Here is a 15,521-nt window from a genome sequence, read left to right on the forward strand (position 1 = left end):
AAAGGCCACCAATATGGTCAAACTAATTGTCAAGGACGTATCATCGACTTGTATGAGCAACATCTACTTGAGTTGTGTGTAAGTTAGTTAACGAATTAAAAAAAAATATTAATTCGTGATAAACCTGTTCTTTCGGCAGCCTGTAAGATCTCATACAGACAGAAGGAGTGAAGAGTTGTATCAGCTGTGCGTCGTATTTTGCAGTTGAGATGTTCTTGATTGTAGAATGTAGAGTGTTGGCAGTGTGGCATTGTTGCCTCTTGTTTTTTTTTTAAATCACAAATACACATAGGATGAAGACAATTTTTAATAAGGGACATAATCTCGGCTAACACCGTCAAAGGGAGATAATTTTGCTAAAACAACCTATTTGATTTTATTTATTTTTCTAAATTTATACGATCTTTTCCAAATTTAGGATGAGTTCAAAAAAGAAATCCGGTTCCAGCAAAGATTCTTTTTATTTAGCAGATGCCAAACTTATTCCACGGATTCGGCAGGTAAACAACGCCATTTTTTTTTTTAAAGAAAACATTTTTATTTTTTAAAATTTCTAATCGTTTCTCGCGATCACCAACTAAAAATGCGAACACGTGTTCTCTTGCACATGTTTCGACATTATCAATAAGCCTTATTGAAAACATCCTTATTATAAGGATGTTTTCTTTTGTGTATGAATTCATTTATAAATGAGAGTTCGTTCTTTTCTAGCATAGTGGCTCTTAAAAACAAAATAAAACCGCGGTGCTTTTATTTTGTTTTTTTTTTTTTTTGTATATTCACAATGACACTTACTTAAAAAAAAAAAAAAAAAAAAAACACGGAAAAATCGGGAAACACTATTGGGACGGAATTTCGAAAATCATAATCCGGTACTAGTGCACTTGCTGATTGATCAGCGCTATTTTTTTAAATCGTATTTCCAATTTTAATAAAAGTTTTATGATATGTTTTTTTTTTATTCAATTGTAAGGTTAAATTATACAATAGGTACAAAATACCCTCCCCTCCCCATGTTAAGAATGGCTTTTTAAATAATAACGTTAATATTTCAGCACGGATCAATAAGTGCACTAGTACCCATAATCCTGAATTTCACATGAAAAGAATCGTATCTACGTATTCCTCGTATTTTTAAGATGATTATATCCAAAAATTACGAAAATCGATAAGGTAGAAAATTATTTATTAAAGAAAATAAACAATAGACTTTGATGAAAACGATCGTAAGACACAGGAGAGTTCAAAAGGGAGGTAATTTTCCGTTTTGTTTAAACAAGATAGCAGCAATTTTTCTCCTGCTAACACGATTAAAGTTTTTTTTTTAATAATTCAGTAATATTCAGGTAATTTCGACTGTATAATTTGGAAGGTGGTACCATTGTAACTTATTAGAATTGACAAGAAAATCAGTTGAGACCATTGTTTTTTTTTTTTTAATCTGAAAACTCCATTTATCGACTACAAAATCTCGTGCCAATTCTGTAGAAGCACCGAAAGTCTATACAGAACGAAGATGTCATATTCCAAAAATCACTTAAACCGATCCATTAGTTTTTTTAAACTAAGAAAATCCAAATTTATGATTTTACTACTAAATTGTTATTGAACATAAGGCTGATAATGCTTATTAAGAGTCGACAGATCAAGTTTTTTTTTATTTAATTGTTTTAAGCAAAAACGAGGTAAATATACAGATACGCTACAACAGAACACAGACCACTCTAATTTGTTTTTATATAGGTAATTGAGGTCGCTGACAACGAATCTGATAGTCAAACTTGGGGCAAATTTACCGTTTGCATGGTATTAACCCCTGAACCCACGAACTACTTTCCACTATTTTGTAGCTTCCGTTTACGTTACGAGCGCGGTGTTCTGTTGTAGCGTATCTGGATATTTACCAAAAACAATATTACGTACTTAATTGTCATGGCGAAAAATTTTCGGCGAAAATAGTAATAATCCAAAAATGACGAAAAATCAATGAGTAGAAAGTTATTTATAGTTCTAAGCAATTAAAAAAAAATTGGGTAAAATTGCGTTTTTCGGTGCATGATCCACAAGTAATCTTTTTTACTATAAAAATCTGAAAAAAAATCTTTATAATGTACGTACTTGTCACTGCATGAAGATGTCATATTCCAAAAATCACGTAAATCGATCAAGTATTTTTTTAATTTAAGAAAATCAAATATTATGCAACATTTTATCGAAGAAAAACTTCACTCCATCTTGTTTTTGAATGATACACTGCTAGCGACACCTATTGGGAATGTTTGGAATATAAGATCAGCAAGGGGCAGACAATCGACTTTCCACACTATAGAAAAAAAAAACTTGGAAAATTAAGACATTTATAAGTTTTTGAGGATGTTGAAAATGAAAATAACGTTTAAAATTCCAGCAAACGAGTAGTTTCCAAGATATGAAGAAATGTTAGTTTAAAGAAAGTGAGGGATCACTTTTCTATAATAATTTAACGTATAATGATCACTCACTTTATGGCCACCACTAGTAAATGTAAAGCCCTGAATATGATAATGATTTCTGTTTCTTTTGTTTCGACAGTATTTGTCTAGTCATGGAAGAAGCAAAAGTTTTAGTGTTGGCACGATGGCCAGAGATCTGCAGTCGTCATATGGGTAAGCGAAAATCAAACTTGAATTTTTAAAAATTTTTTTACCATACCAGCGTATTAGATTCATCCTTTTTTTTATTTTTTTACATAGGAGTCACCACTTATCAAGGTCCAGAGGCCACTCGAGGATAAGGGTTAAAGAGTGCACATTATCAGAATCATAGTAATCGTCAGTAGTGGAGATTTGTTAAATTTGTTAACTTAAGTGGAACGGCTCATCAAGAACTTGTTTGCATTAGACTTGAAGATGGCCATAAATGATGACTCCCAAGTTAAAAAAACAAAAAAAAAAACAAAGGAGGGGTGGGGGTGAATCTGTTACGCTGGTATGGTCATGTGGAATGTGTTCCAAGACCTTGAATCTTTACTTAGTGTTTTTCCTTTTTGAAAACTACCTCCGCAATTTCCGGGACTATACTCTTGTGGGAACAAGATGTTTTTTTTGATTGGAATTGTTTCATTGTACCATTGATTGGTTTGGCGTCTCAAATTATCTCTTGCAAAAAAAAAAAAATGCTTATTTTTGCTTGGTTGATTATCTCCCTTATGTAAAATTGTTCATGAACTCCTTTAGCGCCTCCTTTTAGGTGACGAGCTGCATGCCTAATCATTGAAGACGTCGCTTTAACATGACAGAAATTTAAGATTGAGATGTTGGCAAAGAATGCGTTTAGTCCTCTCCAATTGCAAAAACTTAGACACCAGGGTCGGAAAATGGGATTGAGAAGTCAGTGCTCCCGAAGAGGGGCACCTGGACAGCCCTGTCGGGATTCTCCGGTAAGAGCGCCTCGGTGATTAGCAATAAACCAGCCGTTTCTCAAAGAGAGAAGGCAAAGCTTGGAAGGGTGGACCTCCTAGAACTGCACAGAACTAAACTTCTACTGCAAAATCGTATCCGGAACCGTATCATTACAGGAATGGTCTAATCTCTGTTGGTTTTGGGGGCCCAGCATAAATCAGTTTAATATGGAGGCAATTCAGACCCTCTCTCAAAAAGGAGGGGCAGGGAGGCACTCTGGAGTAGGTAACTACTGGGAAGACGGCCGAACAAAGACGTACTCTATTTTCATCGAAGCCTGACGTCATATGTCAGTAAAAATAGGTAAGATAGAAGGGGTCCATTTAATCATGGCCGCATATCTGAAATTGAAAATTGTGAACCTGTGTTGTTGTCGTTATTATTGGCTCACAAGGAGCCTTCACATAGTTTCTCCTTGAAAACAGCCTGCGCTGTTCCCTGAAAGCTGAGTGACAACATGTCAGCACTCTCCATCTCTTTTGATAAGATTTGCAAATAAATTTGCATTATCCCAACAGCTGCTTACCATCGATTTCTCGTTGGCAGCGGCTATTGGTCTTCACTGGAATTTGAGTAGCTTTAAGCCTCCTCAAGGTTCCAATCAACAGAAACCAGATCATTACAGGAATGGTATGATCTCTGTTAATTCTGGGGGCACAGGATAAACATCCCTAGCCGAGGTAAGGTGGAACATGGTCAGCAAGATGCGACAGAGATATTCTTGTTAAAGATTTCCAGCTTCTGCCGATCAGCCTCATTGACCCTCATGCGTCTTTCAAACTTTTCTATTCAAAGTCAATCTTTGCTATTCGCACAGATCACCCGCTAGTCGTTGTTAAAACCTTAGTTTCCGCTAAATCAGCCACGGTCATTGTCTCGCTACCATAGACGAAAATCAGCCAGATGACAGGTAATTTGTCGTTATGATTTTTCCGACGTTTATTGTTTTGATTCTAATATTTGTGGCCAAGCGAAATCGTAAAATGCAAAGTACCTAATTTATTTTTATTTATACATTTAATTTTTTTCAGAGATTATAACAGGAAAAAAAGGACTGCATTCTTGAAAAGTGTCGAAAGAGGTTAGTGGTACATTTCCATTTTCTTTTTCTATCAGGATACGAATTGCATTTTTTGTGAATCATTAAATTTTTTTTATTTTCATCAGGATACGAATTGCACGCACTTTTTGTAATTTGAGGTGTGTGTTGAGCAAAAAAAAAAAATAAAAAGTGGTGGTAGGTAGGCAGGCTTGAACCCGTGACGCGAAGGCGAAAAAGAAAGTCGAGGTGTGTGTAAGGGTGTTAATTGAGCCAAAAAAAAATAAATTGATATCAACCTAGAAATTTCTACGACTCAGCGCGGTACCTAAAGCACCTAACCTTCCGGTGATCTGGCAAGAACCGATGTGTCAACGTGATCTGTACACACGTGTATTTTTGTGAGAATATACTTTATTTCCTTATAATATATACTAATCCTTATTTAAGAAGCTCAGTGTAATTCCAAAAGGACATAATGTAAACATGTTATAAGGTATTTACAGCTTCTTTTCCAATTTTCGGATTTTTTTTCATGGATGAATTGTTGCTATTTCTTCTGATGAGTTAAGGGCAAAATAGATTCACTGATTGATATAATAATTAAGTGATTGATTTTGTGTTACGAAACACATACTCTCAAGAATTGCATAAGTCAACTTTTTCTTTTTTTTTTTTTTTTTTTTTACAAGGTGGTCACCACTTATCAAGGCCCGGAAGCCACTCAGAGATAAGGGTTATTGCATGTACAGTACGTTAGTGTTGGAGATCTGATAAAGTGTCTTACTTAAGGGGGCAGTTCATCAGGAATTTGTTAACATTGGACTTGTAGACATCCAGGTTGTAGTCAGGTGGGAAACAGGCAACCGGAACAGAGTTCCACAGGTGTGCACTTCTAAGAAAGAAGCCTTGTTTATGGAATCTACGTTTTGATTTTGGCACAGATAAAGAGTGGGGCAAATTTTTGACAGTGGTTTCAGCTAGACGGGTGAGGGAGGGGGACCAAAGATTGGAGCTCAGACAAGCACCTGCCATGGTAGTAACGATAACACAAAGACAGGCTCGCAAGAAAGAGAAAAGGGCATCACCCAGTAGGCCACGGAGCCTATTTTGTACTCTGTCAAGGCAGGATAGGCTGTTTTTAGCAGCTCGTGCCCATGAAACTTTTGCTGTCCTGTTTATTATTTAATCGTTTACTTTACTAATCGTTTTCTTGTTACGAGTACTTTTACGGGTCTGTGTGTTTATCACCGTTCTTCCATATACGGGCGTGGGTGTGTCTGCATGCTCTTGCGTGCAGTTCACTGTTATATGTGTGTGTGTGTGTGTCAACATTTTTTAGCTTTTCTATTTATCTACCACTTACCTAACTTTATGAATATAGAATTATCTACTTTTTTAAATTTGTTTTGAATTCTATTGCGTAGCCTACGAAATCATTTGTAAGGATGAACCATCTTCGGAAGAGGCGGATGATTTTACGAGTCAGTTGGAAAAGAAGCACATTGCTAGTAAGAAGAGTGGTTTCCGGTAAGTATTACTGGTTATTGATTGATTATTACTGATTATTGATTATTTTAATAAAATAACTCTTTAACACTAGCGGGACCTGTAGAAATTCCACAGGGGACTGCTTCATATCTAATATATTGATGTTGGCATTCTGTAGATGTTCAGCGTGAATGGAGACGCCCTGATATTATTGTAGCTCTTTTGTTAAAACTGCAAAAGTGTTTATACATCGGGATTAGTGGCGCCAACTAGTTAAAAGTACTCTTTTGGCAAGCATGCATATAAAGAGCACTTTTTTTTTTAGTTGGTGCAATTACCCCTGGATTTGGTGCAATTACTCCGAAGTACGGTATGTAAATAACAAAGCGCTGTTTGCAATCTGTTTACATTGGACTTGCAATTTGTCATTTTGCAGAGGGAGGCAACTCTCGTTTACTAAGAGATTCGTTTACGTTTTCATTAAATTTTTGAGCGAGCAGCTATGGAACGTCGCAGACTGAGACACCAACGAGCGGCGACCACTCATCATCCAAACTCAAATCCTGTCTTCCCGTGCTCTATCTGTGTAAAGCAGTGTAGACGACGCATCGGGCTTCACAGTCATCAACGGAGACATAGAGTCAATTTTTAAAAAAAAATGGAGACATCGTCATCCACATGGATGGTTGGTTGTTTTTGTTTTACGGCATATCAACGTTTTTCAGGTTATTTAATGCCGAATCTAGTTATTTTGAGGAACGATTATTTAATGGAGTATATTTGTTTTTTAAGTCGGATTCTATTTAACTCATAGTTAGGACCCTAACAGGGTCAGAGTGGACCTGGGAGCAATGGCAATTAAAGGGTGGTTCCACACTCCCCAAGGCCCGCAAGGTGGGGGCCTCACCATCAGATATAGTTTTAGGTCATATCCAGGACCCCAGATGGATGGACTATCATAACTAACTAGCTAGCTTGTCCAATCAAATAACGACACTTTGTTACTGCAATACGATCAGGGGAAAAAAAACGTTATCTAAATATCTATCCAGTTATGTGTGAACTTGAAATTCTGATCTGATGTTTGGTTTTCCGTCTTCCTTCTCCAGATACAGTGAGGATTGCATCGATGCCGAAAGCGACACAACGGAGAAAAGCTTTTCCTCTGACAACGCTGATTACGTCATGTACAAGGTATTCACATTTTAACATCGACATTTCTTTTTGCGTTAACATTTCTTTATTGACTACGTGTATGTCTATGCAGTAGAACCTCGGGATACGGTGGCCCTAGGATACGTTGTTTTTTAGTTTACGATGTGGAATACAATGTTTTTCAAGCCCCTAGTTACGGTATTTGCCCCGCCTTACAGTGTTATTTATAATGTTATTTGATTATATACATGTGTATTATATATTGTACTGTATTTTGTGTTGTAATTTTTGATATGTACTTTTTTTTAGCCTCCACCATACGGCGATTTCACCTTACGATTCCAACCCGCGAACAGATTAATGCCATATTCTGGGGTTCTACTATATATATATATACATATATATATATATATATACACACACACACACAACAGACATACATACATGTAGCCAGCATTGTATAATTGAAGAAACTTATTTTCACATATATATATTACTAGCAAAAGTACCCGTCGTTGACTGGGTTCAAAAACAGCCTACAGAAAATGGACTCTGATTTATGAAAGTATGATAGGTTATCAAAAGGAAGGGTTGTAAATGAGATAGCTTCGAATTTGGGGTATCAAAACCAAAGCAAAATATGATGAAAGTAAACATAAAATAGATAAACCCCATAATTTGTTATACCATACCTGTTCACACTGAAACACTTATCACAATATTCTGTGGATCTATATTAAAAAACCTTGTTAAACTTTGTGACATATTTCCATTCTATGGAGGTCAAGCGCAAACGAACACCCCATAATTTTATTATACCATATTTCTTCAAACTGAAACATAATTATCAAAGTATACTTACGCAGATAGATATGAAAAGTCTTTATTAAAGTTTGTGCCTATTTCCATTCTATGGAGGCGAGGCGCGAACGCAGACCCTACAATTTTATTATACCATCCCTATTTAAGTTAAAACATACTTATCAAAGTATTATTATGTACATCTATATCAAAAACACTTGTAAACGTTTTTTTTTTACTTTTTAAATTTTTTATTTCCATACTTTGTGGACCAGGCGCGTATGCAGACCCCACAATTTTAATGAATCATCATTATGCCAGATCAAACATACCCATTCCTGTGTCTCGATACATCATTATATGTGATCAGTTTTCTATAATAGTCAACCATATAGGAGCCTATTCGTGACCAGACACAACACAGACGTTCAGGTTTATATTATATTATATATATATATGGAAATTTCTCCTTTTATATATACCAATCCTTTAATTTATGAAGCTCAATGTAATTACAGAGCATATAACAAATAAATGACAAAAGTCTATATTCCAAATTTTAAGATGTTCACCATCTTACCATTTATTAATGCTTTATTCTGGAGTTCTACTCTATATATATATACGTATATGTATGTCTGTGAATATATATATATATATATATATATAAATTATTTACTATAATAATTTTTTCCTGAGTTTTTATTTTTAATTTAAAATTTTTTTTTTATTTCTCATTTGCTATTCCTAACGTTTTCGTATTTTCCGCAGGACACAAACGCAATGAACAACTTCATGACCTCCATCTACCAGAATAACAAAAAGACGGAAAAATCCAGCAACGTCATGGAAGTACCAAATGAAACAAACGTTTCAAAACCGACATTACCAACCTCCACGCCTTGCAAGCGGGTTTCGTCTCCGGCCCCATCTCCGACCCTGTCGGTCCCTTCTGCTCTCACTGGCATGTCTAGTTCCTCGAAGACACCATCCCATCCACCCAGCCCTCATCACAAACCGTCTCTCACCCCTTTGTCCACACCAGTCGCCTCTTCCACTCCTTACATAATGAACCACTCTCCCATACATATGGCTTCTAACAACAAAAAATCCAATACTAATCGTTCTTATTTGGCAGATGATGTAAATTTGACCAAAAACAAAATGGTGGATGGAAATCGACTGAAAGCTTACGATTCCAAAAGGTTCTCAGCTCATGATGTAACCCCAACTCAACCGAATGAGAGGAGAAAGAATGCGACATCAGAAGTTGTCTCTGCCGTGAAGGCGTCCAAGGTTGGTATAATGTTCGGATTTCTATTACTTTGATCTTATAGTTTCGTATACATTCATGTCATGATTGTTGAGTTCCTTTGACCTCATCCCCCTACCGTCGATATCTCACTAATCGTAATTTTGCACGTGTCGCTTTCATGCAAATTATTATGATTGATAAGTATTGAAAATATTTGAGGATTTTGCGTTTCTGAATTTTTGAGATGAGGATTTGTTTTTAATATTATTTGGATTCTTTGGACTGCTGTTCTCATCTTGAATGTTATGGTTTATATAATCTCTAACCTTCACGTATGTCTTGTCGGATTCTGTAATCTTTTTGTCGAACCCTGGGAATCTTTCTATCGAACTCTGGGAATCTTTCTGTCAAACTCTGGGAATCTTTTTGTCAAACTCTGGGAATCTATCTGTTTAACACTACATTCAGATTCAAGTTTCTTAACAACAGCATCAGTGACAGTTGTTGCTGGTATGTATCGGACGACTTTTAGAAATTAACTTTGAAAATAACCTATCTCTGGCCAGGTCTTAATTTATCCATCTTTCTTAATTGATCCGTTTGCACTCAATGATCACAACTTGGATTTTTTTTAAATTTTGCACAAACATTAGTCATGGTAAAAGTAAATTTTTCACTTGTGAAAGGGGGACCCCACATGCTCAGCTTGTTAATTCTTATCCTTCAGGTTAGAGACAAGTGGTGAATTCCAATTAAAAACAAAGCCACTAATACTGCTTATTTATTTTTTTAGGATGCAGATGTTCCATCATCAAAAAGACCGAGATTGTCAGAACGTTCACGGCAAGAACAACCAGATAAAAATACACAAAGCAAAGGTAGGTTTTAAGATTAACTCTTAATAAAACTCTTTAGAGTAACTTTCAATTTGCATCTTAAAACGGTACACTTATATCCAGTCTATTGCTAAGGTCGTTGAACAAATGATTGGATCATTTTATCGCTCCAGAAAGCACCCAACTCCAGATACAAGCCTATATCTAAGATTTCAAGTGTGTAGACCCCAAATTGTCGAAGGAGTTTGGTAGGGTTGTCAACAGTCAAATTGTTGAACTTTGACCCCCTTAACAGCTTAATTTCTGGCCCAAAACCAATCACATAGATTTTCCCAAATCTCAGTACCCTGTATATCAAATTTCGAGTCTGTAGACTAAAAATTGACAGAGTTATTGCGTAGGGAAATGTACACAGACACGTTCGCTTTTATAGATATATAGATTTGGCTTGTGTAAATTACATGATAAAATATTTGCTCTACTAATAAGAATTTTAGTATTGAACACTATCGGAAATATCTCTACTTTATTATTGAGTTTTAATTTATGTTATTTTTGTCTTTTTTTAGAGTTTGGATTTCAGATTTCAAGTACAACTTTTGCTGATGTTGGAGGTAATGAACAGTGTTTATTGGTACGTAATTATTTTACTTATTTCCATCTTTGTAGCTGCTTATGGTACAATGGGGAAAGCGGTGGCTGGTTACTTTTAATACATCTAAAACCAAACTTCTATCTTTACATCATCAACACTCTGATCCCTATCTGGCATCAATTGAAATGAATGGCTCTCGTCTTGGGGAGGCTCCATGTTTTAACAAACTTCTAGGCTTGACCTTTACTCCTGATCTGAAATGGAACACATGCATCAAATCCATTGCCAAGGCCACTGGAAAAATGGTAGGATCCTTCTACCGCTCTAGTAGATATCTCACTCCTGATGCAATTCTCTACCTATATAAAAGCCAGGTACGGCCAACGATGGAGTATTATTGCAACATCTTTTTTTTTTTTTTTTTTTTTTTTTTTTATTCAATTTTCACTCCAAACAAGGCACAGTGCCACTTTGAAGCAGGGGGCTACTATTAGGGACTTAATTAGCTGGGTCATTATGAAGGGAGAAGAGTAGAAAGATGTTTGTTAACATTACACTTGAACTTCTGCATATCATTGCAGTTGGGAAAGCAGAATCCCGGAAAGGAGTTCCAAAGACCAGCAGTTCTGGGGAAGAAACTATTGGAGTAAAAGGCTTTCTTGCACCTAGGGATCTCTACTGTAAAGGGATGAGACTTAGTAGCTTGTCGGGTTTGTCGGGGGTAGTTACGTCGGGGAGGTACAAGTGTTTGCAGTTCGTCAGAGCATTCACCATTAAAGTATTTGTAGAACAGGCAGAGGGATGCCACAGTTTGTCGATGGGACAGAGGCTGAAGCCTAGATGACAGTTCAGGACCTATCAGGTTGGCGACTCTCTTTTGAACCCTGTCCAGGAGCGAGAGACAAGCAGCAGATGCACCAGCCCAGATGTGACAACAGTACTCCATACATGGGCGAATGGTTGCCTTATAGAGGTATAGGATACTGTCAGGCGTAAGTAGTTTTCTAGCACGGTAGAGGGAGCCAACCTTCCTTGCAGCAGCCTTGGCAATGCTCTCAATGTATCTATTCCAGTTCATATTCCCTGTAAACGTTAGGCCGAGGAGTTTAAAAGAAGTACTTTCAGGCAATGTGTTCTTGGCCATTGCTATTGGTGGTAGAGAAGGTTTCTTGTAGTTATTGAAGGAAACAAGCTTAGACTTAGCAGCATTGAATGTGACCAACCATTTTTGTCCCCATTCCACTACGGATTGGAGGTCATCCTCTAGTGTTTCTGCCATTTCCTTGGATATGTGTTCATTTGTTATAGAGAGTGGTGTCATCGGCAAATATACCCATCTCCAAAACAATTTTATCAGGGAGGTCATTTATGAATATCAGGAATAATAGAGGTCCAAGGATAGACTCCTGAGGTACTCCCGCATTTATGTCATATTGTTTGGATGTACGACCGTCGAGGACAACTTTGATTTTTCTATTACTTAAGGATTTAATTACTTTATGAATTCTTCCAGTGATTCCATATGATCTAATTTTCCTTAGGAGACCATCGTGCCATACCCTGTCAAAAGCCTTAGATATATCGAGGGCTACCGCTCTACCCTCCCCTGTTTTATCCAATGAACGGTATATACGTTCAGAAACTACAGTTAAGATATCTGCTGTTGAACGGGCTTGCCTGAATCCATATTGTTTGTCAGTCAGGAGTTTAGCAGCTGTTAGGTACTGGACTAGGGCTTGATTAACTAAGGACTCAAATATTTTGGCGAAAAGCGGGAGGAGGCTAATGGGGCGATAATTTAGTGGGTCAGTTCTTTCACCAGAATTCTTGAAGACTGGTACTACAGAGGCAGTTTTCCAGCAGTCGGGAAAACAAGATTCGTTAAGGCATTTATTGTAAAGTTTGGAGAGAACTGGAGCAACCACGGCAGAGCATTTTTTTAATAGCACAGCCGGGATGAGATCTGGTCCACATGCTTTTGAGGTGTCTAGGTTTTTTATAATAGCATGTACCTGAGAAGGGGTGATTTTCAAATCGTCTAGTGTGGCGTCTGTTCGCAGAGGAAAATATGGGAGTGAGTGGTGTACCGAGTTCAGTGTGGAGTTTGAGGCAAACCGACTGGCAAGCAGATTAGCCTTGTCAGTTGCCGTGCAAGCAACCTCATGATTGTTTGTTAATGGGGGAATAGTTGACTGCCCATTATTAACTACGCTTAACGATGCGCTTTCTGGTGGTTTCAGAGTAATCTGTCTTAGCTGTCTCTATCATTCTCTTACAATTATTTCTAGCTTCTATAAACTTCTGTTTGTTTGAGCTGGACTTATGTCAGTTGAATCTGCGGAACGCATGCTGCCTTTGACATATGGCAGCTGCACAAGCAGAAGTAAACCATTGGGGAGAGTGGGGCTTGCTATAGAATTTCCGTGCGGGAACATGTGTTTCAATAGCAGTTTTGAACCATTCAGTGGTCTCATTTGCACACTGTTTCGCTGGAAGAGTAAAGATATTTTGCCATGGGGCATCTCTGATGAGCTCCCTGATGGCTTCCCAATCAGCCTTTTTGTAATACCTCGTTGTTTTGAGTAGTGGGTCTTCAGTTTTAGGGTGAGAATTTAGGCTGATTTTTACCATTATCACAGCGTGATCAGCATTTCTGAGTGGGCTGTGGGCATTTGTTATACAGTCATTGGGAACCGTTGTCAGAAAGAGATCTAGAAGTGAGGCATGTTGATCATGCTGGCCTGGGTAACGTGTTGGAAATGTAACCAACTGAGATAGGGAATGGGATAAAGAGAAGCTATGTGTTGCGCTACCAGCTACATCTGTGTGATTAGAGAATCCTAGCCAGTTACTGTGGTGGACATTGAAGTCACCAAATACATGTATTTGTGCGCTAGTATCGAGGGAGAGTGCTATATCTATGCTGTCTGAGACTTTGTTTATTAGGGTACAGTCTTGGTTTGAGGGAGAGCGGTAGAGAAAATACAAGTAGCTAATATTGTGTTGCATATTTAGTCTGAAGCACATAAAGGCCTGGTCCTCTGATTCTAGTTTTATTTCTCTAGTCAGGGGGAGGGTGTTACGAATATAGACTCCAAGTCCATGCATATGTCTGTCCGAATCCTTACGGTAGAGTGGGAGATAACTAGGCATGTTAAAGTGGTTAGAGGGAATGGAGGAGTGAAGGTTAGTTTCACTTAATGCTAAGATATCCGGGGTGTTTACAAGGAGAAATGACTCAACATCATCTAAGTTAGTTCTAAGCCCGCGGATATTAGTAAATGCAAGCCTCAAGGGAGGAGGCAGGAGATGCTAGAAAGACCTTATCATGCCTTGACAGAGTTTAAAACAGACTTCGTAATCTAGTGGTGGATGCCCTTTTCTCTTTTAAACGTTTTATTTGTAACACAACTTGTTCCCAGGTAACATCGGACCTGTACAACTAAATATAATAAGATATTTTTTTTTTTTTGTTATTTTCATCTTTCTAGGATATATGCAAAATTCTGGTCCACATGAAACATCCAGAGATCCATCGTCAGCTGGGTGTCACTCCTCCACGAGGTCTTTTACTCCATGGACCTCCAGGCTGCGGAAAGACGTTACTGGCTAATGCCATTGCAGGGGTAAAAAAAAAAAAATCACAATCTTTGTTTTTTAAATTTTTTTAACAGGCAGGAACATTTCCAGCGATCACCACTTTGAAACATCTCTGCCTTATTAAAAACGCGTAGGAACACGACGTTGTGAATGTGACCACACGCATGCATAAAAGCAAAGGAACTATGTTTACACTCCGTCGCGCTCGAATACGGTGATCAGTCCCGAAGAAGCAGGCAGGCACTATAAAGACATTTACCTGCCAATACCAGACCACTTTCTCTCCAAATTTTCAAGTGCAGCACGTCATCATGAGACATTAATACACCCAGCATGGTTTTACGTGGGTCGCAAATTTGGAGTCGGCTTTCAGCTGTCATGTTTGCTGAATCTTCTAGATAGTTTTTATTTTTCGATAATTGTTGAGCATTTGTGCATTTTAGATCTGGAGGACACTTTTTTTCTTGACTGGATAGAGGTCCTAATAGCGAGTTACTATCCAGTCATGGCTGATGGAACAAGAACATGCTACCCCTATGAAGTAAATAAAGGGTTCCACTTGAAATTATGTCCAAATTCCTGAGTTCGACAGAAACATTCCCGAGTTTGACAAGATACACCTAAAGAAGGTCGGAGGTTACATCGACTGAAACGTGAAAATCACACTCAAGATGAATCTAAATAATACGAGCTGATTTTATGTTCTCTCCTTCTGCAAACCAGGTGCTTTGCCTGGGTTGATCTGGTCAATATAAGATCTTTTTCTTTTCTTGTCGACAAATCATCCAATTCCATGATCTTTTTGTGGCCATCAATGACAGATTCATCTACTTCTGAAGAATTGATCTATGAAATGTTTATGCCATTGTTTCATAATATCTAACCAGTACTCCTGATCAGTGCTGAAGAATCCTTTGATTTACGACAACAGAAGCAGAGGACGGACCAAACACCGACCTTTTTTTTTTTTTTTTTTTTTTACACAGTGATCACCACTTATCAAGGCCCGGAAGCCACTCAGGGATAAGGGTTATTGCAAGTACATTACGTTAGTGAGGAGATTTGCTGAAATGTTTACTTAAGGGGGCGGTTCATTAGGAATTTGTTAACATTGGACTTGAAGACATCCAAGTTGTAGTCCGGAGGGAAGCAGGCAGACGGAACAGAGTTCCACAGGCGTGCAGTTCTAAGAAAGAAGCTTTGTTCATGGAATCTGCGTTTTGATTTAGGCACAGATATAGAGTGGATGAAATCTATAAGGTGGCCAGAAAGTGGGTGCTCATTTTAAGTTAAATTTACATGGAAACTG

At 37.6% G+C, this 15,521-nt stretch overlaps 1 protein-coding gene across 1 annotated transcript; it reads left to right on the forward strand.

Annotated features, from left to right (window-relative positions):
- The first annotated feature begins 321 nt into the window (after positions 1-321).
- LOC145270940 (nuclear valosin-containing protein-like) lies at positions 322-14,777 on the forward strand. The gene is made up of 9 exons (XM_080126487.1): positions 322-500; positions 2,572-2,645; positions 4,472-4,521; positions 5,907-6,009; positions 7,080-7,164; positions 8,698-9,222; positions 9,975-10,059; positions 10,587-10,651; positions 14,104-14,777. The coding sequence occupies exons 1-9, from the start codon at positions 420-422 to the stop codon at positions 14,281-14,283; spliced, it is 1,248 nt and encodes a 415-aa protein (XP_079982613.1). The 5' UTR covers positions 322-419; the 3' UTR covers positions 14,284-14,777.
- The last annotated feature ends 744 nt before the right edge of the window (positions 14,778-15,521 follow it).

This window comes from Euprymna scolopes, chromosome 46 (genome assembly GCF_053919585.1).
Source record: "Euprymna scolopes isolate OS-2025 chromosome 46, ASM5391958v1, whole genome shotgun sequence".
In the NCBI taxonomy this organism is placed as follows: domain Eukaryota; kingdom Metazoa; phylum Mollusca; class Cephalopoda; order Sepiida; family Sepiolidae; genus Euprymna; species Euprymna scolopes.